This window comes from Haematobia irritans, chromosome 5 (genome assembly GCF_050003625.1).
Source record: "Haematobia irritans isolate KBUSLIRL chromosome 5, ASM5000362v1, whole genome shotgun sequence".
NCBI classification, from domain to species: domain Eukaryota; kingdom Metazoa; phylum Arthropoda; class Insecta; order Diptera; family Muscidae; genus Haematobia; species Haematobia irritans.
The window spans coordinates 149,779,703-149,803,383 of record NC_134401.1 but is presented as its reverse complement, the minus strand read 5'-3'; the positions used below and the strand labels follow the sequence as shown (position 1 = coordinate 149,803,383).

At 31.1% G+C, this 23,681-nt stretch overlaps 1 protein-coding gene across 1 annotated transcript in view; it reads left to right on the top strand.

Moving 5' to 3' along the window:
* Positions 1–22,668, top strand: part of 5-HT1B (5-hydroxytryptamine (serotonin) receptor 1B) — a 151,213-nt gene extending 128,545 nt beyond the window's left edge. Inside the window, exons 5-9 of the mRNA XM_075312924.1 lie at positions 2,756–2,945; positions 5,169–5,309; positions 11,327–11,554; positions 16,196–16,768; positions 22,189–22,668. Coding sequence (XP_075169039.1) covers positions 2,756–2,945; positions 5,169–5,309; positions 11,327–11,554; positions 16,196–16,690 — 1,054 coding nt within the window. The 3' untranslated portion in view covers positions 16,691–16,768; positions 22,189–22,668. The remainder of the gene's footprint in view (positions 1–2,755; positions 2,946–5,168; positions 5,310–11,326; positions 11,555–16,195; positions 16,769–22,188) is intronic.
* Positions 22,669–23,681: the final 1,013 nt, after the last annotated feature.

Here is a 23,681-nt window from a genome sequence, read left to right as displayed (position 1 = left end):
TATAAACTTTATGGGGTCTTATATTCCTCTAAGATGTGTTACAAACGGAATGACAAAGTTAATATAACCCCATCCTGTGGTGGAGGGTATTAAAATACTTAAAATATGAAGTCTACGAGTATTGGACTAAAATCTCTTTTAATCTCGGGGGTGAAATGTGGATATTGTAGGCATATTTCCCCCATGTGTATCTATGTGGGGCCAATATTTAAATCTGTGCCGATTTTTTTCAAATTTAACACACATGGCTAAAATAATAAGTGCACTCTCTGTGCCAGATCTGCGTCATGTGAATCTAAATCAGGTGAATGATTTATATGGAAGGTATATCTATATCTGAACCAATTTTGGCCGAATTCAGTATGCATATCTAGAATTATGCTTATATTTAGGTCGAAAAACTTAGTTGTTAGTACCTTTACTTTTTTGTATTTATCTTCATAATTTTTGATGATTTTAAATAAAATAATAATTACAAGTATATACGGCCGTAAGTTCGGCCAGGCCGAAGCTTATGTACCCTCCACCATGGATTGCATAGAAACTTCTACTGAAGTCTGTCATCCACAATCGAATTACTTGGGATGCGGACACAGATGGCAAGGTATCTTAAAACTTGCTTACACCGTAATATATACCACATAGTCCATACGTGGTACATATTAAACTAAAAAGGCCGATTAAATACGTATATAATATATATAATATATTGAAAAAATTTTCTATAGAAGTAAAATTTGGAAAAAATTTTCTATAGAAATAAAATTTGGAAAAAAAAATTCTATAGAAATAAAATTTTGACAAAATTTTCTACAGAAATAAAATTTTGACAACATTTTCTATAGAAACAAAATTTGGAAAACATTTTCTATAGAAATAAAATTTTGACAAAATTGTCTATAGAAATAATATTTTGACAATGTTTTCTATAAAAATAAAATTTTGGTAGATTATTTTTGGCTCGAGTGGCAACAATGATTATGAACCGATATGGACCAACTTTTGTGTGATTGGGGATCGGCTATATATAACTATAGACCGATACGGACCAATTTGGCATGGTTATTAGCGGCCTTATACTAACACCACGTTGCAAATTTCAACCGGATCGGATAAATTTTGCTCCTCCAAGAGCCTCCGGAGATCAAATCTGGGGAACGGTTTATATGGGGGCTATATATAATTATGGACCGATATGGAGCAACTCTTGCGTGTTTGTTAGAGACCACATTCTACCACCATGTTCCAAATTTCATCCGGATCGGATGAATCTTGCTCCTCCAAGAGGCTCCGGAGGACAAATCTGGGGATCGATTTATATGGGGACTATATATAATTATGGACCGATATGGACCAATTTTTGCATGGTCATTAGAGAACATATATCAACACCACGTAGCAAATTTTAATCGGATCGGGTGAATTTTGCTCCTCTAAGAGGCTCCGGAGTTCAAATCTGGGGATCGGCTTATATAGGGGCTATATATAATTATGGACCGATATGGACCAATTTTGGCGTGGTTATTAGAGACAATATACTAACAACACGTACCAAATTTCAATTGGATCGGATGACTTTTGCTCCTCTAAGAGGCTCCGGAGGTAAAATCTGGGGATCGGTTTATATGGGGCTATATATAATTATGGGTCGATGTGGACCAATTTTTGCATGGTTGTTAGAGACCATATACTAACACCATGTACCAAATTTCAGCCGAATCGGATGAAATGTGCTTCTTTTAGAGCTATCACAAGCCAAATTTGGGGGTCCGTTTATATGGGGGCTATACGTAAAAGTGGACCGATATGGCCCATTTTCAATACCATCCGACCTACATCAATAACAACTACTTGTGCCAAGTTTCAAGTCGATAGCTTATTTCGTTCGGAAGTTACCGTGATTTCAACAGACGGACGGACGGACGGACATGCTCAGATCGACTCAGAATTTCACCACGACCCAGAATATATATATACTTTATGGGGTCTTAGAGCAATATTTCGATGTGTTACAAACGGAATGACAAAGTTAATATACCCCCATCCTATGGTGGAGGGTATAAAAAGGTTCCTCACTTAATTTCTAGCGCACAGTGATCGCCAAAAGCTACGGATCTCAGTTTTTATACCCTGTGCCACACTGTGGAATAGGGTGTTATAAGTGCATATGTTTACAACACCCAGAAGGAGACGAGATAGACACATGGTGTCTTTGGCAATAATGCTCAGGGTGGGACCCTGAGTCGATCTAGCCACGACCGTCTGTCCGTCCGTCCGTCCGTCTGTCTGTGAACACATTTTTGTGATCAAAGTCTAGGTCGCAGTTTTATTCCAATCGACTTCAAATTTGGCACACGTTTCTGTTTTGGGTCAGAATAGAACCCTATTGATTTTGGAAGAAATCTGCTCAGATTTAGATATAGCTTCCATATATATCTTTCGCCCGATATGCACTTATTGAAATGTTCAGATTAAGATATAGCTCCCATATATATCCTTCGGCCGATTTTCCGTCATATGACCACATAGTTCAAAGTTGTTATCCGATTTACGTGAAATTTTGAACAGAGAGTAGAATTAACATATTAAGTATGCATTCCAAATTAAGTTGTAACTCTCATCCCGCGAATTCATGTAACTCTTATCCCGCGAATTTAATTCGTGAGCTACAAAATTTATATTGTTTATATCTTTTTGATATTTCAGACTCCATCCATCTCATGACAATAACTAAGTCTTCTTTATATTTTTACAGATACTGGACTGTGACAGATATCGATTATCATAACCTGCGTACACCACGCCGAATATTCTGTATGATTTTCACTGTGTGGTTTTTTGCTGTAATCGTTTCTTTGGCACCACAATTTGGCTGGAAGGATCCCGAATATATGGAGCGTATTGAACAACAAAAATGTATGGTGTCACAGGATGTTTTATATCAGGTAATGATTATTGTTGCTAGCATGTGAAAATCATAATTATACACATAAATCTTCTTAGAGACACGTCGTGATAAAAGCGTCAATGAATTTTGTAGTCATTAATTATGTGCCATAAACATTGCTTTAGTTGAAAGAGGTCGTTTCTCTTTATAATGAGGGAAACCAATGTTTTCAAAATATTTAGCTATCAATATACACCCCATTCTATGGAGGTGGGTATAAACTCCTCCATAGGATGGGGTGTGTATTAACCTTCTCATTCCGTTTGTAACACATCGACATGTTGGTCTAAGACCCAATAAAGTATATATATTTTTGGTCGTGGTGAAACTTTGAGTTGATCCATTGCTGTCCGTCCGTCCGTCCGTCTATAGAAATCAAACTAAATTCCGAGCTAAACAAGCTATCGACGTGAAAGTTAGCACAAGTAGTTGTTATCGATGTAGGTCAAATGGTATTGCAAATGGGTCATATCGGACCACTTTTACGTATAGCCCTTAGAGAAGCAAATTTCATGCGATCCGGTCCATAAATATAAAGGGTGGTTAAAATTTCAAGGGCCGATGTTGATTTTGAATAAAACACAAACTATTTACGAAATTATTGTAATTTTTATAGCCTCCACCATAGGATGGGGGGTATATTAACTTTGTCATTCCGTTTGTAACACATCGAAATATTGCTCTAAGACCCCATAAAGTATATATATTCTGGGTCGTGGTGAAATTCTGAGTCGATCTGAGAATGTCCGTGTGTCCGTCCGTCTGTTGAAATCACGCTAACTTCCGAACGAAACAAGCTATCGACTTGAAACTTGGCACAAGTAGTTGTTATTGATGTAGGTCGGATGGTATTGCAAATGGGCCATATCGGTCCACTTTTACGTATAGCCCCCGTATAAACGTACCCCCAAATTTGGCTTGCGAGGCCTCTATAACAACCTCTATAACAACCACGCAAAAATTGGTACATATCGGTCCATAATTATATATAGCCCCCATATAAACCGATCCCCCGATTTGGCTTGCGAGGCCTCTAAGAGAAGTAAATTTCATCCGATACGGCTGAAATTTGGTACATGGTGTTAGTATATGGTCTCTAACAAGCATGCAAAAATTGGTCCACATCCGTCCACAATTACATATAGCACCCATATAAACCGATCCGACGATTTGGCTTGCGAGGCCTCTAAGAGAAGCAAATTTCATCCGATCCGGCTGAAATTTGGTACATGGTGTTAACATATGGTCTCTAACAACCATGCAAAAATTGGTCTACATCGGTCCATAATTATATATAGCCCCCATATAAACCGATCCCCCGATTTGGCTTTGCGGAGCCTATAAGAGAAGCAAATTTCATCCGACCCGGCTGAAATTTGGTACATGGTGTTAGTATATGGTCTCTAACAACCATGCAAAAATTGGTCCACATCGGCCCATAATTATATATAGCCCCCATATAAACCGATCACCAGATTTGACCTCCGGAGCCTCTTGGAAGGCCAAAATTCATTTGATTCAGTTGAAATTTGGTACGTGATGTTAATATATGTCCTCAAACACCCATGCAAAAATTGGTCGATATCGGTCCATAATTATATATAGGCCCTATATAAACCGATCCCCAGATTTGACCTCCGGAGCACCTTGGAAGAGCAAAATTCTTCACCTTCGGTTGAAATTTGGTACGTAATGTTAGTATATGGCATCCAACAACCATGTAGGAATTGGTTCCTATCAGTCCATAATTATATATAGCTCCCATATAAACCGATCCCCAGATTTGACCTCCGGTGCCTTTTCGAGAAGCAAAATTCATCCGATCTGGTTGAAATTTGGTACGTGGTGGTAGTATATGATATTTAACAACCATTTGAGTTGAAATTTGTGGATGACAGTCTTTCGTAGAAGTTTCTACGGAATCCATGGTGGAGGGTACATAAGATTCGGCCTGGCCGAACTTACGGCCGTATATACTTGTTTGTTCATTAAAATTCATGCATTTGGTTTCCCAGAATTGGTATTTTTATCTCCATTTTATTATTATTTTTTTCTTAAGAAAGAATTATTGTATCCGTTAAAAAAAGCAACAAAATATCAGTTTTTTAAGTTTTTGAAAATTAATGTTAAATAAATTTAAAATTTTTCAATCAGCCCCACTTTCATATATACAAAACTAGTAATATGACCATTTTCTGTTTCTTTCTCATCCTCTTTTCAGATTTTTGCTACATGTTGCTCATTCTATGTTCCTTTATTAATGATATTGGTTTTGTATTGGAAAATCTATAAAATTGCCCGTAAACGTATTCAAAGACGTACAAAACGTTTACATTACTCGCAGAGTACAACAAAGGATGTGGTAAGTTCCATTAATCACTCAATCAATCCATCAATCCATCAGTCAATCATAATCTTAGTGTTTTTATTTTCCATTTGCTTATTTTACAAATGTCAACTGCTGGTTTATTATGTGTCGCTTACCAAGTGTGCGAGGAACAGGAAGCATATCATATTAATTAGGTGTATTTGTCAATATCAGAAGTTAATACGACAGTAGTCCGAATCCTTTTGCGAATATATGCATTTTCGGTAACTAAACCAAAAACTAGCCTACCTAGAAATATTGGTTGCAGTTCGTTTTCATTTATCCGTCCGTACACCATTGTATATTTCTATATGGAATAATAGTTTAACCTTCCACCTCAGGCTTTTATCGGAATTTTCAGATATTATCTGGTTGCCTCAGTTCTTGGTTTTTAATTAATTAACACAAAGTTCAGTGTTGCACACATACGCATCTGTTACTGTGCATAAATGATGAAACCGAAGTCTGGTGGTGGTAACTAAAATGGAAAATGATCTAACAACAGAAACTTATACATTATTAGCGGCCCGTGTTTTGATATAGCCCCCATATAGACCGACCTCCCGATATTACTTCTTGGGCTTATAGAAACCGTAGCTTTTATCCAATTTGCCTGAAATTGGAAATCTAGAGGTATTCTAGGACCATAAAGGGGTTTGCCGAATATATTGAGTATCGGTACAGTTTTTGATATAGCCCCCTTATAAACCGGCCCTCCGATTTGTGGTCGAGATTCTAGAACTACAATTAAATGTGCTGAATGCTGTGTGTATCTTTCGATATTTTGGTATAGCCCCCATTACACCGAACTACCGATTTAACTCCTAGGGTTTCTAGAAATTGTAGTTTTTATCCGATTTGCCACAAATTGAAAATATACTGGCATTTTAGACCCATAATAAAGTGTATATGATTTAGTTTTATTGGTCCATTTGGTAAGGCATCCATATAGGCCGATTTCACTTATTGAGGGTATAGCAGGCGCACTGATCATGAAAATTGCTTGAAACTGAATGCAAAATTTCCAGATTTTACTTCTCGCAATCATTTAAATGATTACGAGAAGTAAAATCTGGAAATTGGGATGAAAATCTACAGATTTTCACAGAATTTCAAATCAATGCGTTATTTCATAATTTTGTTGCAGACTTACAAGAGATGTTTATGTTTTCTCTAAAACTCAAACAAAAAATGGTTCTTATAAATTCAAAATCTGATGTAGTCTTCATAGGTAAAATATTTACATTTATCAGTGGGAAGTGTACTGATTGAACTGATCTGCTTGAGAAAATATCAGTCATCAAACCCCCCTGAAATTTTCAAAGGAAACTATTATATTTGATTCATGGTGGTGGTGGGTATTTAAGTTTCGGTCCGGCCGAACTTACTACTGTATACACTTATGCCATAATTGACTCGATATTTGTGGCATACTAAGTCTGTAGGTGCAAAATAAATTAAAGCTCCTAATAACAGATATTTCTGCTGAGATTGTGACAAGACTCCCATAAACATGTACCCCCTTAATGTTCTTAAATATGGAAATGCATTTTATCTCAAAAATCTATACCAATGATACCCCACAAATTTTTATGGTTACTAATAGGGGTAGTTTAGGGTATGATATAGTCGGCCCAGCCCGACTTTTTACTTTACTAACATGTTTTTGTCACATTTACTGCACCATTAAATAGTTCATAGTAAATTTGGCTTAAAGTCTCCAATTGAAATAACTATATTCTGAAGTTTCCTGAGAATTGAAACTTCTTCGCACATAGCATATCATAATCTTGAATAGCATTCGCAGCCTAGCTGAAGGGACTGAAATATTTTGACTTTGCAACGTTTGCTACTTTTTCTACATTTACGACGTCTATGTGACGTTTACGACGTTTACAACTTTGCGACAGTCGCAAACCTACATAAGTAATTAAAGTAGAAAGTCGGGCGGGGCCGACTATATCATACCCTAAACCACCTTTACTGAATTAGTAATCATAAGCATTTGTGGAGTAACATTGATATATATATGGGTGATAAACCGCAGTTGCATATTTAAGAAAATTAAGGGGTACATGTTTTTGGGTGCTTTGTCTCAATCTGAGTATAGCTCATAATCAGTATTGCCAGGGAAAATGTTCAGTTTACCCTACAACGACAAAAAAGTTCCCTACTTTCTCATACATTCTCAAACAATTTTCCCTACAATATTTTCGTTAAATTTAAACAAATTTTACAAAACAAAAATGGTTCTAAGTACTTTATTATCCTAAAACATGAAAATGCAACTTATATAACCCAGAAAATAAATTTGTATTACTACCACGGTTGCCACAGTTGGTAGAATTCTACCAAAAGTAGTAAAATTTTGGAAAAAAATTTTATAAAATTTTTTTTTTTGAGAAATTTTTCTATAGAAATAAAATTTTGATAATAAATTCTACCGAAATAAAGTTTTAAAAAAAATTCCATAGAAATAACATTATAAAAAAAAATTTATAGAAATAGTATTTTGAAAAAAAAAAAAAAATCTATAGAAATAAAATTTTGACAAAATTGTCTATAGACATAAAATTTTAACACACACTTGAACCTTCCGAAAAATTTTTTGCATGATAGCCGGCTTATGCCGAAATAAATTCGTACAAACATATCTCTTTTCCTATGTCACTGTCAAATCATCGATTTGAGTGCAGTTGGCTGGGTTTATTTTGAGCGTGCTTCCTCTTTTTTCATTCGTTTTGTTTTGTAATTGTTGGTTTTAATGAACTGCCTGAATTTATTCTTATAATTGGTTGATAGTTTTGCTGCAAGTAGAGGATGCTGATGGCGAATGTGTTAATTCCGAAACGTCCATCCATCCAGCCATCTTGCAGTCTATAGGACTTTGTCCAATTAAATTTGACAAACATTATTTTCCTCTGTTGGTTAAGCTATACATGTAGTTTAGTCAATGCATGGTTTTAAGTTGAAATAAAAAAAGACAACAACAATGCTTAAAAAACAAAACCAACAATAACGAAATAAAATTTTGAAAAAATTTTCTGTAGAAATAAAATTTTGGTAGATTATTTTTGGCTCGAGTGGCAACCATGATTATGAACCGATATGGACCAATTTTGGTATGGTTGTTAGCGGCCATGTACTACCACCACGTTTCAAATTTGAACTGGATCGGATGAATTTTGCTCCTCCAAGAAGCTCCTGAGGTCAAATCTGGAGAACGGTTTATATGGGGGCTATATTAATTATGAACCTATGTGGACCAATTTTTGCATGGTTGTTAGAGATCATATACTAACACCATGCTCCAAATTTCAACCGGATTGGATGAAATTTGCTCTTCTTGGAGACTCCGCAAGCCAAATATGGGGATCGGTTTATATGGGGGCTATATATAATTATGAACCTATGTGAACCAATTTTTGCATGGTTGTTAGAGATCATATACTAACACCATGTTCCAAATTTCAACCAGATTGGATGAAATTTGTTTCTCTTAGAGACTCCGCAAGCCAAATCAGGGCATCGGTTTATATGGTGGTATATATAATTATGAACATATGTGGACCAATTTTTGCATGGTTGTTAGAGACCATATACCAACACCATGTGCCAAATTTCAGCCGGATCGGATGAAATTTGCTTATCTTTGAGGCTCCGCAAGCCAAATCTGGGGATCGGTATATATGGGAGCTATATATAAGTATGGACCGATATTGACCAATTCTGGCACGGTTGTTACAGATCATATACTAACACCATGTTCCAAATTTCAACCGGATTGGATGAAATTTGCTTCTCTTAAAGACTCCGCAAGCCAAATATGGGGATCGGTTTATATGGGGGCTATATACATATAATTATGAACCTATGTGGACCAATTTTTGCATGGTTGTTAGAGACCATATACCAACATCATGTACCAAATTTCAGCCGGATCGGATGATATATGCTTTTGTTAGAGGCTCCGCAAGCCAAATCTGAGGGTCCGTTTATATGGGGGCTATATATAATTATGAACCTACGTGGACCAATTTTTGCATGGTTGTTAGAAACCATATAGCAACACCATGTACCAAATTTCAGCCGGATCGGAAGAAATTTGCTTCTCTTTGAGGTTCCGCAAACCAAATCTGGGGATCGGTTTATATGGGGGCTATATATAATTATGAACCTACGTAGACCAATTTTTGCATGGTTGTTAGAGATCATATACTAACACCATGTTCCAAATTTCAACCGGATTGGATGAAATTTGTTTCTCTTTGAGGCTCCGCAAGCCAAATCGGGGGATCGGTTTATATGGGGCTATATATAATTATGAACCTATGTGGACCAATTTTTGCATGGTTGTTAGAGACCATATACCAACACCATGTTCCAAATTTCAACCGGATTGGATGAAATTTGCTTCTCTTTGAGGTTCCGCAAACCAAATCTGGGGACCGGTTTATATGGGGGCTATATAATTATAGACCAATGTGGACCAATTTTTGCATGGTTGTTAGAGACCATATACCAACACCATGTACCAAATTTCAGCCGGATCGTATGAAATATGTTTCTGTTATAGGCTCCGTAAACCAAATCTGAGGGTCCGTTTATATGGGGGCTATACGTTAAAGTGAACCGATATGGCTCATTTGCAATACCATCCGACCTACATCAATAATAACTACTTGTGCCAAGTTTCAAGTCGATAGCTTGTTTCGTTCAGAAGTTAGCGTGATTTCAACAGACGGACGGACGGAAATGCTTAGATCGACTCAGAATTTAACTACGACCCAGAATATTTATACTTTATGGGGTCTTAGAGCAATATTTCGATGTGTTACAAACGGAATGATAAAGTTAATATGCCCGCCATCCTATGGTGATACAGACCACCCACCTCTTATACTAGCCGTTGCACCTTGGTCGCTGCCTCAACGTAATAACGAGTCTTAGTTTCGTCTCAGCAGACTTTATCCCAATATATCTGCTATGTCCAGCAGAAACTTAGAGATGCTAAAAAATCTGTATCATATAACAAATTTTACAAATAACAAACCATTTTAAAGATTGGGCCTTGACAAAGTTATTAATCTGTTTGATTTGAATTTAATTGATGCAGAAGAAACAATCCATATTAAGTTCATGTAGATTTAGGTATAGTTACCATATTAATATTTTTTTTTTTTTTTTTTAATTTCTATTACAATTCTTCTTCAGTTATGGTTTTGTGAAGTCTAAATTTTAATGTACTATGTCGTATGGGTGTGTCATGCTTTTCTCTTCCATTAAATTTATTGCTTAATTTATTCCGCCAATAGTTTTGGGTCTATTGATTACTTGACCACATTGATAGGTGTCTATCAATTTTATATTGTTTGCTGTATTTTAAAAAAGTATCCAACATATTTCACTACCCACTAGTTCAACATATAAGGGTTAGAAAAAATCAATAGACCCTTCTGCTAATGGCTGCAGATGATATATGTGTTTTGCTCTAAGGCAAAAGGGGATAAATATCAATCAAATTATTTTCTTGTTGATTGACAGGTTTAGCATGTGCCAAAAGAACTACATAAAATTTGATACTAGCAATTTTAGGTGTCATAACATTCTCCATAAAATTTGCCAACATGAATAAGGGAGGGGTTTGCAAATATTAGAAGTAAACAATGAAACCAAAATAAACTTTATATTAATTCTATTAATAATTACAAGAAAAAAAAACTACATTAAACGATATAAAAATGTGGAAATTTTTTTTTAGGGTTTACATTTCCATTAACAAAAAAATATAGCAAAAAAAATTCAAATATTGAATATATTTTTTATCAGTTTAAATTTTGAATTTCAACAAATACTAACATGCCTTAAGATCCTTGTATCAGATAAAGATTTTGCATAAAATTTTAAATAATGTATATATAAGTATGTTCTCTTATTGAATTATTTAATATTATTATATTCTAAAACTCATTCCATGCACTTCTAAACACCCTCGTTATTTTATTTTACAGGATTATCAAGACAATGTAAAAAAAAGACGTATCAAAATCTGCTTCAGTAAAGACATCTCCTCCGATAAAGGTTTCAGTTCATCAGCGTGTGATAACAATGCCAGTGGGTCCAACGCTAACATCCGGGAGGAGACAGAGTTCAGCACTAGTAATATTGAGGATAAAAGTCATGCGGGTACGGAATTGACCAATATCTCAGATGAGATGACAACAACGAATGCCGATGAAGTGAGTACCACTTAAAATTTTTTGCTTCGTTAAAGAAAATGGAAAAAAATTACATAAAATTTTATAGCAAATAGAGACAAATACAACAGCACTGTGGGTAGAAATTGATAGGAAACACTTTTATAATTGTATATATATATATTTTTTTTAAATAAATTTAAAATAAAATTTATCCTACACATTATTATAATTTCCATTCCATAATTGTATATAGAGATTTGGGAATTGTTGTTATTATAAGGCTATTGAAAAGAAAATGTTTATTACCAATCTACACACGCCTGGCTATACTCATGTTTCATCTCTGGCCATTTCGAATTTCCATAGCCTTTAGTATAGATCTGGCTGGAGGGAGATGATTCAATTTAGGACTTATATGCTAACTTCTTATGGAAATTACTTACGAGAATTATTCTTCCCAAATTGAATCATTTGTTACCACCATTTTTCATCATCTTCTCATATAACTGCAATCCCTTAGATTTCGGTTTGTTACTGCACTTCATTTTCGAAGTTCAACACTGGCAAAAGTGCATTTTCACAGACTTTAGTTTAGAGCTGGCTTAGAGGCATGGTCTATTTGTGGCCTCTATTCTAATAAATACTCCCAGAGAAAATTTTCTATATAGTAGTAAACTTTCTATAGAAAAAAAATTGGACAAAATTTTCTATATAAAAATAAAATTTTGACAAAAATTTCTATAGAAATAGAATTTGGACGAAATTTTCTATAGAAATAAAAGTTTCTATAAAAATAAAATTTTGACAAAATTTTCTATAGAAATAAAATTTTGACAAAATTTTCTATAAAAATAAAATTTTGACAAATTTTTCTATAGATATAAAATTTTGACAAAAGTTTCTATAGAAACAAAATTTTGACACAATTTTCTATAAAAATAAAATCTTGACAAAATTTTCCATAGAAATAAAATGTTGACAAAATTTTCTATAGAAATAAAATGTTGACAAAATTTTCTATAGAAATAAAATTTTGACAAAATTTTCTATAGAAATAAAATTTTGACAAAATTTTATATAAAAGTAAAATTTTGAAAATTGTCTATAGAAATAAAATTTTGACAACATTTTCTATAGAAATAAAATTTTGACAAAATATTCTATAGAAATAAAATTTTGACAAAATTTTCTATAGAAATGAAATGTTGACAAAATTTTCAATAGAAATAAAATGTTGACAAAATTTTCTATAGAAATAAAATTTTGACAAAATTTTCTATAGAAATAAAATTTTGACAAAATTTTCTATAGAAATAAAATTTTGACAAAATTTTCTATAGAAATAAAATTTTGAAAATTGTCTATAGAAATAAAAATTTGACAACATTTTCTATAGAAATAATATTTGACAAAATTTTCTATAGAAATAAAATTTTGACAAAATTTTCTGTAGAAATAAAATTTTGACAAAATTTTCTATAGAAATAAAATTTTGAAAAAACTTTCTATATAGTAATAAAATGTTGAGAAAAATTTCTGTACAAATAAAATTTTGACAAAATTTTCTATAGAAATAAAACTTTGACAAAATTTTCTATAGAAATAAAATTTTGACAAAATTTTCTATAGAAATAAAATTTTGACAAAATTTTCTACAGAAGTAAAGTTGTTACAAAATTTTCTTTTGAAATAAAATTTTGACAAGCGTTCCTATAGATATAAATTTTTGACAAAATGTTCTATAGAAATAAAATGTTGACAACATTTTCTATAGAAATAAAATGTTGACAACATTTTCTATAGAAATAAAATTTTATATAGTAATAAAAATTTGACAAAATTTTCTATAGAAATAAAATTTTGACAAATATTTCTATAGAAATAAAATTTTGACAAAATTTTCTACAGAAATAAAATATTGATAATATTTTCTATAGATATAAAATTTTGACAAAATTTTCTATAGAAATGAAATTTTGACAAAATGTTCTATATAGTAATAAAATTTTGACAAAATTTTCTATGGAAATAAAATTTTGACAAAATTTTCTATAGAAATAAAATGTTGACAAAATTTTCTATAGAAATAAAATTTTAACAGAATTTTCTATAGAAATAAAATTTTGACAAAGTTTTCTATAGAAATAAAATTTTGATAATATTTTCTATAGATATAAAATGTTGACAAAATGTTCTATATAGAAATAAAATTTTGACAAAATTTTCTATAGAAATAAAATTTTGACAAAATTTTCTATAGAAATAAAATTTGGACAAAATTTTCTATAGAAATAAAATGTTGACAAAATTTTCTATAGAAATAAAATGTTGACAAAATTTTCTATAGAAATAAAATTTTGACAAAATTTTCTATAGAAATAAAATTTTGACAAAATTTTATATAAAAGTAAAATTTTGAAAATTGTCCATAGAAATAAAATTTTGACAACATTTTCTATAGAAATAAAATTTTGACAAAATATTCTATAGAAATAAAATTTTGACAAAATTTTCTATAGAAATGAAATGTTGACAAAATTTTCTATAGAAACAAAATGTTGACAAAATTTTCTATAGAAATAAAATTTTGACAAAATTTTCTATAGAAATAAAATTTTGACAAAATTTTCTATGGAAATAAAATTTTGACAGAATTTTCTATAGAAATAAAATTTTGAAAATTGTCTATAGAAATAAAATTTTGACAAAATTTTCTATAGAAATAAAACTTTGACAAAATTTTCTATAGAAATAAAATTTTGACAAAATTTTCTGTAGAAATAAAATTTTGACAAAATTTTCTATAGAAATAAAATTTTGAAAAAACTTTCTATATAGTAATAAAATGTTGAGAAAAAATTCTATACAAATAAAATTCTGACAAAATTTTCTATAGAAATAAAATTTTGACAAAATTTTCTATAGAAATAAAATTTTCATAAAATTTTCTATAGAAATAAAATTTTGACAAAATTTTCTATAGAAATAAAATTTTGACAAAATTTTCTATAGAAATAAAATTTTGACAAAATTTTCTATAGAAATAAAATTTTGACAAAATTTTCTATAGAAATAAAATTTGACAAAATTTTCTATAGAAATAAAATTTTGACAAAATTTCCTATAGAAATACAATTTTCTATAAAAATAAAATATTGACAAACTTTTCTATAGAAATAAATTTTTGACAAAATGTTCTATATAGAAATAAAATTTTGACAAAATTTTCTATAGAAATAAAATTTTGACAAAATTTTATATAGAAGTAAAATTTTGACAAAATTTTCTATAGAAATACAATTTTGACAAAATTTTCTATAGAAATACAATTTTGACAAAATTTTCTATAGAAATAAAATTTTGACAAAATTTTCTATAGAAATAAAATTTTGACAAAATTTTCTATAGAAATAAAATTTTGACAAAATTTTCTATAGAAATAAAATTTTGACAAAATTTTATATAGAAGTAAAATTTGGAAAAAATTTTATATAGAAGTAAAATTTGGAAAAAATTTTCTATAGAAACAAAATTTTGACAAAATTTTCTATAGAAATAATATTTGACAAAATTTTCTATAGAAATAAAAGTTTGACAAAATTTTCTATAGAAATAAAATTTTGACAAAATTTTATATAGAAATAAAATATTGACAAAATTTTATATAGACTTTTTTATTTCCAGCCAAAACCATTTCATCTCGTAGTATGTGTCATTTCTTTAAAGGAACTCTCTGTATACGAATTTCCCTCTAGTATAGTTACGACTGTGTTCGGGAAGACATTCGGAAACTCAATAATTTATAATTGAGAGTTGGTATCTTCGGTGAGATTTTGGTGATTGGGAGTTGTGGGTGGCATTCGGTTTTCCATTGAGCGAAAGTCTCCGTGGGAGAATTGTTGATCGAATGTGTGAGTTGATGACTGCAGTCCTGCAAGGATGTCGAGGCCCGAAGGGACGAACTGTAGCCCGAATGGTAGTTCCCTATAAGCCTGAAGGTCCAATGGGTATACTGTAGACCCGAAGATGTCAGTGGGGAAACAGAAGGTTCGGATGTCGCAGTGGAGTGCACGTTTCCGTAGGTTAAGTACATGCCAAAGTTTCCATTGAGGGAACTGGAGGACCAAGGCACTAATTGAAGAAAAGGTAGACTCGAAGTGCTAATCTCTATCAAGGAGTCTAAACTCTGTCTTTTTTCTTTTCCGCTTCCTGTTAAAAACGACTTCAAGAAAAATAATAAAGTCATGGAATAACTTGGCAATGAATGGAATTCCCCAATTGAAGAAAATTCTATTATACTAAGCTTGGATCTTTTAATTTTATGTTTGAATACTTTTTTCTCTATTTCATAACCCACTGTAGTGCAATTTAGCTGAAATAGAAAACGTTGAAAGCATTATTGATTTAATGTGGTCACTTAAGCTGTCTGCAAATCTCTAGGGATATAAAAATTCCATTAGGCTTTGGCCTATTCTCCATTTGAGCATGAGAACATAATGACACAAATATAAAAATTTTAAGTTTTCTTCCGCGATTGACATATTCTCTCTTTTTTTTGGGTTTTCCTCTTTGTCTTATCTCCGTTACTTTCACTGAATGTTTGGTATCCTATGGAATCGTAAAATTGAATGTGTCCGCCTTAATCTCTCATCACACTCACTGACTGACTGGCATGTCCAGCGTTTGCCACTGGAGATTTCTACTGTATCGCAGCAGGTTGCTGCCACAACCTCAACATTTCAACAGCATGTCACGGCAATTGTGCTGACCTCCGCAACACCACGGCTGACTGGATGTCCAAATAGCAGTAGCGGCGGCGGTAGCAAACAACAGTTCCTAGGAGCAAATCCCCATCATAAACTGGCCAAACGACGTCAGCAAATCGAAGCAAAACGGGAACGTAAAGCTGCCCAAACACTGGCCATCATTACGGGAGCTTTTGTTGTCTGTTGGCTGCCATTCTTTGTGATGGCCCTGACACTGTCGCTGTGCAAAAGCTGTGAAATTAATGCAGCTGTTGCCTCGCTCTTCCTATGGTTGGGCTATTTCAATTCAACGCTAAATCCCATCATTTACACGATTTTCAATCCGGAATTTCGTCGAGCCTTTCAGCGATTGTTGTTTGGCAAAAACTATGTGGCCAACAGATGCAAACGGCGCAGTGCGAATATATGATCCTAGCAGATAAAGGCCCCAGAGCCTAGTATGGCCATAGCTGCCGAATATACGAGCTGTGCGTGTTGATAAAATGTGGTAAGTGTGTTTGTCTTTAATTTTTTCTTCCTATTGCTGCTTAAATTGTTTGCTTTTCTTTTGGGGGAGCAAACAAACGATTGGTTTTCAGTAAAATTTCATCAAATGCAAGTTACATAAAAATCTAACATAGATGTTCTCTACGAATAAATAAAGGTATACTAGGTAAGTTTGGTAAGGTCGAATAATAAATACCCACCACCATGGAATATAATGGTTTCCTTTGATAATTCTTTGTCGTAGCGGACTACTTGAAAATATATAGAACTTCAGGTGGATTTGATGACAGTACCCTCCCATGTAAATTGGTTCATATGGTTCTCTTCCTGAAGTTAAATTTATATATTACATGTGGAGTCATTTTTGTTTGAATTTTAGTGGAATCTTAACCACTCAACGAAGCGTGCTAGCTGCGAACAAACAAAAAATGAATCTGCGCCAAATTTCAGGACAATAGCACTATTATTGAAGGCAACAGAAAGACGGATAGACGGACATAATAATATCGTCCATGATCAAAAATATATAAATTATATATAGTCAGAAAATGAAATTTCGATGCGACACAAAATGAATGACAAACTTACCATCTCTATTCAATTGTTTTGTATATAAAAAGCGAAAATTCGACATTTTGATTCTCATTAAAATCCCTGAACGAGGGATGCAGTAGCACGGTTCCCACTCGAACCAAAAAAAAACAAATCTACCAAAGTTTGGAGACAATTTTACCAAAAAACTTACAAACAAATATTTTATTATCCAAAATAAATTTCTATAGAAAATTTTGTCAAAATTTTATTTCTATAAAAAATGTTGTCTAAACTTCCATAAAAAAGTTTGTCAAAACTTTATTTCTATAAAAAATTTTGTCAAAATCTTATTTCTATAGAAACGTTTGCCAAAATTTTATTTCAAGAGAAATTTTTTAACAACTTTATTTATGTAGAAAATTTTGTCATAATTTTAATTCTATAGTAAATTTTGCAAAAATTTTAATTCTATAGAAAATTTTGCAAAAATTTTATTTCAATAGAAAACTTTGTTAAAAATTTATTTCTATAGAAAATTTTGTTAAAATTTTATTTCTATAAATATTTTTGTCAAAATTTTATTTCTATAGACAATTTTGTCAAAATTTTATTTCTATAGAAAATTTTTGTCAAAAATTTATTTCTATAAACAATTTAAGCAAAATTTTATTTCTATAGAAAATGTTGTCAACATTTAATTTCTATAGAAAAATTTGTTAAAATTTTATTTCTAAGGATAATATTGTCATTATTTTTATAGAAAATTTTATTTCTATAGAAAATATTGCCAAAATTTTCTTTAGAAATAAAATTTTGGTAAGATTTTATTTCTATGGAAAATTTTGTCAAAAATTTTATTTCTATACAAAATTTTGTTAAAAATTTATTTCTATAGGAAATTTTGTCAAAATGTTATTTCTATAGAGCCAGCGGTTATCATGCCCGCCTTGCATGTACAACGTCATGGGTTCGATTCCTGCTTCGCCCGAACACCAAAAAGTTTTTCAGCGGTGGATTATCCCACCTCAGCAATGCTGGTGACATTTCCGAGTGTCTCAAAGCTTCTCTAAGTGGTTTGACTACAATGTGGACGCCGTTCGGCCTCGGCTATAAAAAGGAGGTCCCTTGTCATTGAGCTTAACATTAAATCGGTCAACACTTAGTGATAAGAGAGAAGTCCACCCCTGTGGTATCCCAACGGACTGAGCCTGAGCCTAAGTGAGCCTGAAATATCGGGCTCCACTATACCTAACCTAACCTAACCATAGAAAATTTTGTCAAAATTTTATTTCTATAGAAAATTTTGCAAAAATTTTATTTCAATAGAAAACTTTGTTAAAATATTATTTCAATAGAAAACTTTGTTAAAATTTTATTTCTATAGAAAATTTTGTTAAAATTTTATTTCTATAAATATTTTTGTCCAAATTTTATTTCTATAGACAATGTTGTCAAAATTTTATTTCTATAGAAAATTTGGTCAAAAATGTATTTCTATAGACAATTGAAGCAAAATTTTATTTCTATAGAAAATGTTGTCAAAATTTAATTTCTAAGGAAAACTTCGTCAAAATGTAATTTCTAAAGGAAACATTTGTCAAAATTGTATTTCTATAGAAAATTTTGCCAACATTTTACTTCGATAGAAAATTTTGTGAAAATTGTATTTCTATGGAAAATTTTATTTCTATAGAAAATTTTGTTAAAATTTTATTTCTATAGATAATATTGTCACAACTTTATTTTTATAGAAAATTTTGTCAAAATTTTATTTCTATAAAAAATTTTGCCTAAATTTTATTTCTATAGAAAATTTTGCCAAAATTTTATTTCTATGGCAAATTTTGTCAAAAATTTTATTTCTGTAGAAAATTTTGTTAAAATTTTATTTCTATAGAAAATTTTGCCAAAATGGTATTTCTATAGAAAATTTTGTCAAAATTTTATTTCTATAGGAACGCTTGTCAAAATTCATTAATGACCTTGAGCTGGACTAAAACCAAAAACTAACAATATTTTTGTTTTTAGTCCAAACAGGTCAACAATCCAAATAAATAATAAAATTTTATTTCTGTAGAAAATTTTGTCAAAATTTTATTTCTATAGGAACGCTTGTCAAAATTTTATTTCAAGAGAAAATTTTGTAACAACTTTATTTCTGTAGAAAATTTTGTCAAGATTGAAAACTTTGTTAAAATTTTGTTTCTATAGAAAATTTTGTTAAAATTTTATTTCTATAGAAAATTTTGTCAGAAATTTATTACTATAAAAATTTGGTCAAAAATTTATTTCTATAGACAAAAAAATTTTATTTCTATAGAAAATTTTATTTCTATAGAAAATGTTGCCAGAATTTTATTTCTATAGAAAATTTTGCCATGATTTTATTTCTATTGAAAACTTTGTCAAAATTGTATTTCGATAGAAAATTTTGTGAAAATTGTATTTCTACGGGAAATTTGTCAAAAATTTTATTTCTATAGAAAATTTTGTTAAAATTTTATTTCTATAGATAACATTGTCTTTATTTTTATAGAAAATTTTGCCAAAATTTTATTTCTATAGAAAATTTTGCCATGATGTTATTTCTATATAGAAAATTTAGTCAAAATATTATTTCTATAGAGCCACAGTGGTGCAATGGTTATCGTGCCCGCCTTGCATACACGAGGTCGTCGGTTTGATTCCTGGTTCACCCGAACACCAAAAAGTTTTTCAGCGGTGGATTATCCCACCTCAGTAATGCTGGTGACATTTCCTAGTGTTTCAAACCTTCTCTAAGTGGTTTGACTGCAATGTGGAACACCGTTCGGACTCGGCTATAAAAAGGAGGTCGCTTGTCATTGAGCTTAACATTAAATCGGGCAGCACTTAGTGATAACAGAGAAAATTAACAACTGTGGTATCACAATAGTCTAAGTGAGCCTGAAATATCGGGCTGCCCTATACCTAACCTAACATAACCATAGAAAATTTTGTCAAAATTTTATTTTTATAGAACATTTTGTCAAAATTTTATTCCTATAGAAAATTTTGTTAAAATTTTATTTCTAACGAACATTTTTAAAAATTTTATTTCTATAGAAAATATTGTCTAAATTTTATTTCCAAAGAAAATTTTGTCTAAATTTTATTTCCATAAAAAATCTTGTCAAAATTTTATTTCTATAGAAAATTTTGTCGAAATTATAATAGAAATTTTGTCAAAATCTTAACTCTTTAGAAAAGTTTGTCACAACTTTATTTGGCAACCGTGTACAGTAATCGACAATCGAATTTTTGCTTAAGAGAGCCTTAGTTTGACTTTTTTGGTGTAAAAACTCGATATTTCGTAACCTCCACATTCAACTAATCGATTTTTGTTAGTGACCAAAATATCAACTTTTGACAGTTTTTCAATAAGTCGAAAATAGAATTTTGCAGAATTACAAAAAAAAACAAGCATATACGTCCGTAAGTTCGGCCAGGCCGAATCTTATGTACCCTCCTGCATGGATTGCGTATAAACTTCTACGAAAGACTAACATCCACAAATTTCAACTCACTCGGATTAAAATTTGCTCCTCCAAAAAGCTGCAAAACCCAATCTCGGGATCGGTTTATATGGGGGCTATAAATGATTATGGATTGATATGGACCACATTTGGCATGGTTGTTAAATATCATATACTACCACCACGTACCAAATTTAAACCAGATCAGATGAATTTTGCTTCTGCAAAAGGCACCGGAGGTCAAATCTGGCGATCGGTTTATATGGGAGCTATATATAATTATGGACTGATAGGAACCAATTGCTCCATGGTTGTTGGATACCATATACTAACATCACGTACCAAATTTCAACCGAATGGGAAGAATTTTACTCTTCCAAGGTGCTCCGGAGGTCAAATCTGGGGATCGGTTTACATGAGGCCTATATATAATTATGGACCAATATCGGCCAATTTTGGCATGGGTGTTTGAGGCCATATATTAACATCACGTACCAAATTTCAACTGAATCAGATGAATTTTGGTCTTCCAAGAGCCTCCGGTGGTCAAATCTGGTGATCGGTTTATATGGGGGCTATATATATTTATGGACCGATATGGACCAATTTTTGTATTGTCATTAGAGACCATATATACTAACATCATGTACCAAATTTCAGCCGGATCGGATGAAATTTGCTTCTCTTAGAGGCTCCGCAAGCCAAATTGGGGGGTCGGTTTATATGAGGGCTATATGTAATTATGGACCGATGTGAACCAATTTTTGCATGGTTGTTAGAGACCATATACTAACACCATGTACCAAATTTCAGCCGGATCGGATGAAATTTGCTTCTCTTAGAGGCCTTGCAAGCCAAATTTGGGGGACCGTTTATATGGGGGCTATACGTAAAAGTGGACCGATATGGCTCATTTTCAATACCATCCGACCTGTGTCAATAACAACTACTTGTGCCAAGTTTCAAGTCGATAGCTTGTTTCGTTCGGAAGTTTGCGTGATTTCAACAGACGGAAGGACGGACGGACATGATCAGATCGACACAGAATTTCACCACGACCCAGAATATATACACTTTATGGGGTCTTAGATCAATATTTCGATGTGTTACAAACGGAATGACAAAGTTAATATACCCCCTATCCTATGGTGGAGGGTATAATAATGGACACATTGATGTCAAAATTAGATTTTTCGATAATATTGGAAGTCATTTTTTTTAATTAGAAAATTAAAAAAAAAAAAATGGCGAGTTTGAAAATAGTCAATAATATAAAAAACAAACAATTCCAATTTTTATTATTATTATTACAATCGCTAAACCATAACCTGCTCGAGTGTTTGCTTTCATTTTTAAAATATATTTTTTCTGCATTATTTCTCTTTCATTTCAGAGCAATAAAAGTTATTTTCTATTTGTAGAAAATAAATTTCAAACAATAATTCTGGAAGAAAAGTAAATGCTGAGCAACTTATAAATGTTATACATATATGAATAAAAGGCACCTAAGGCTGAATATAAAAATATAAAACAAAATACTAAATAATGGACAATCTCTATTTTTAACAAAACAAAATTTTCCATAAATCCCAAAAAAGAAAAACAATAATGCCTTTATTCATTTCAATTATGCAAGTCACAGAGTACATATAAATTTCAACTAACAGCAACAACACAGCATCACTACATATATGTATGTGTGTGAAAACTTCAACTAGATTTAAATTTTGTGACAAAAAAAGTAAGTAAAACAAACCCCCTAAAATAACAAAACAAAACTAATTTATAATTTTAAATGTAACCTTTTGACCGTGATTTTTAAAATAAGTAACCCCAAAAACAACTCCTATAACAATTTAATATATATAGTAAATTAAAAAGAAAATAAACAAAAGCATAAAATCAATAAAAAAATATCTATACAAGAAATAAATTTAAAAAAATCAAAATTTGCAAAACATTTCAATAAGAAAATTAGAATATAGGAAAAGAAAACTAAATCACAAAGGAATTAAAAAAAAAATAACAAAACAAAACAAAACAAAAATAAATAAATGAAAAAAACCCGAAACTAATCTTTTTTAGCTTTTAAGTTATAGGTAAGAATTTAGAGAAAAAAGAATCATTTCTAAAATGATTGTACAAAAAGTCAAACTTTCTCTTTATCCCCTGAATTACCATTTAATTAAAATAGTCTTTAAGCAGAAAAAACAAACTAAACGAAAACTTAAATATACAAATATATATGTATTTATACTTATACAAAAATAGTTATATATTCAAGATGATGTGTAAGTATATATGTTGTTATTAATATTCACATATATGTGTGTGTTTGTTTTAATAATCTTGGGTTTTAGTGAATTACATTTGTGTTAGTTTCCTATTTGGTCTTAATTCACACATAAGAAAACCCCATACCCACAAATTTCTTTCAGAATTTTCATTAAAAAAATTAGTGAATAATATATATGTGATTTTATTTATAGTTGAATAAGTACAAGAATTATAAAAAAATATATCGAGAGATTCTATTTTTTTAACTCATTTTAATTTTTTTTATGTACTTATTTCTAATACCTCGAAAGCCTTAAAACTATTCTCTTTAATATTACCAAGCGATTCAAACCATAATGGTTATTTATGTATTGTATTTTTAAGAGAGATCTGCTATTGAATTTATATATACAAAATGTTTGTAAAAATAAGACATTTCGTCGATATATCGAAAGGTTATGGTCATACCAAAAAATTTTACCAAAAACTAAAATAAAATTTCTGTGTTTTTTTGTTGCCATTTTGAAATTGAAAATTGCAGAAATTTTGAATTTTTCAAGCTTATTAAAAATTTTATATTTAAGAAGTAAATACGGCCGTAAGTTCGGC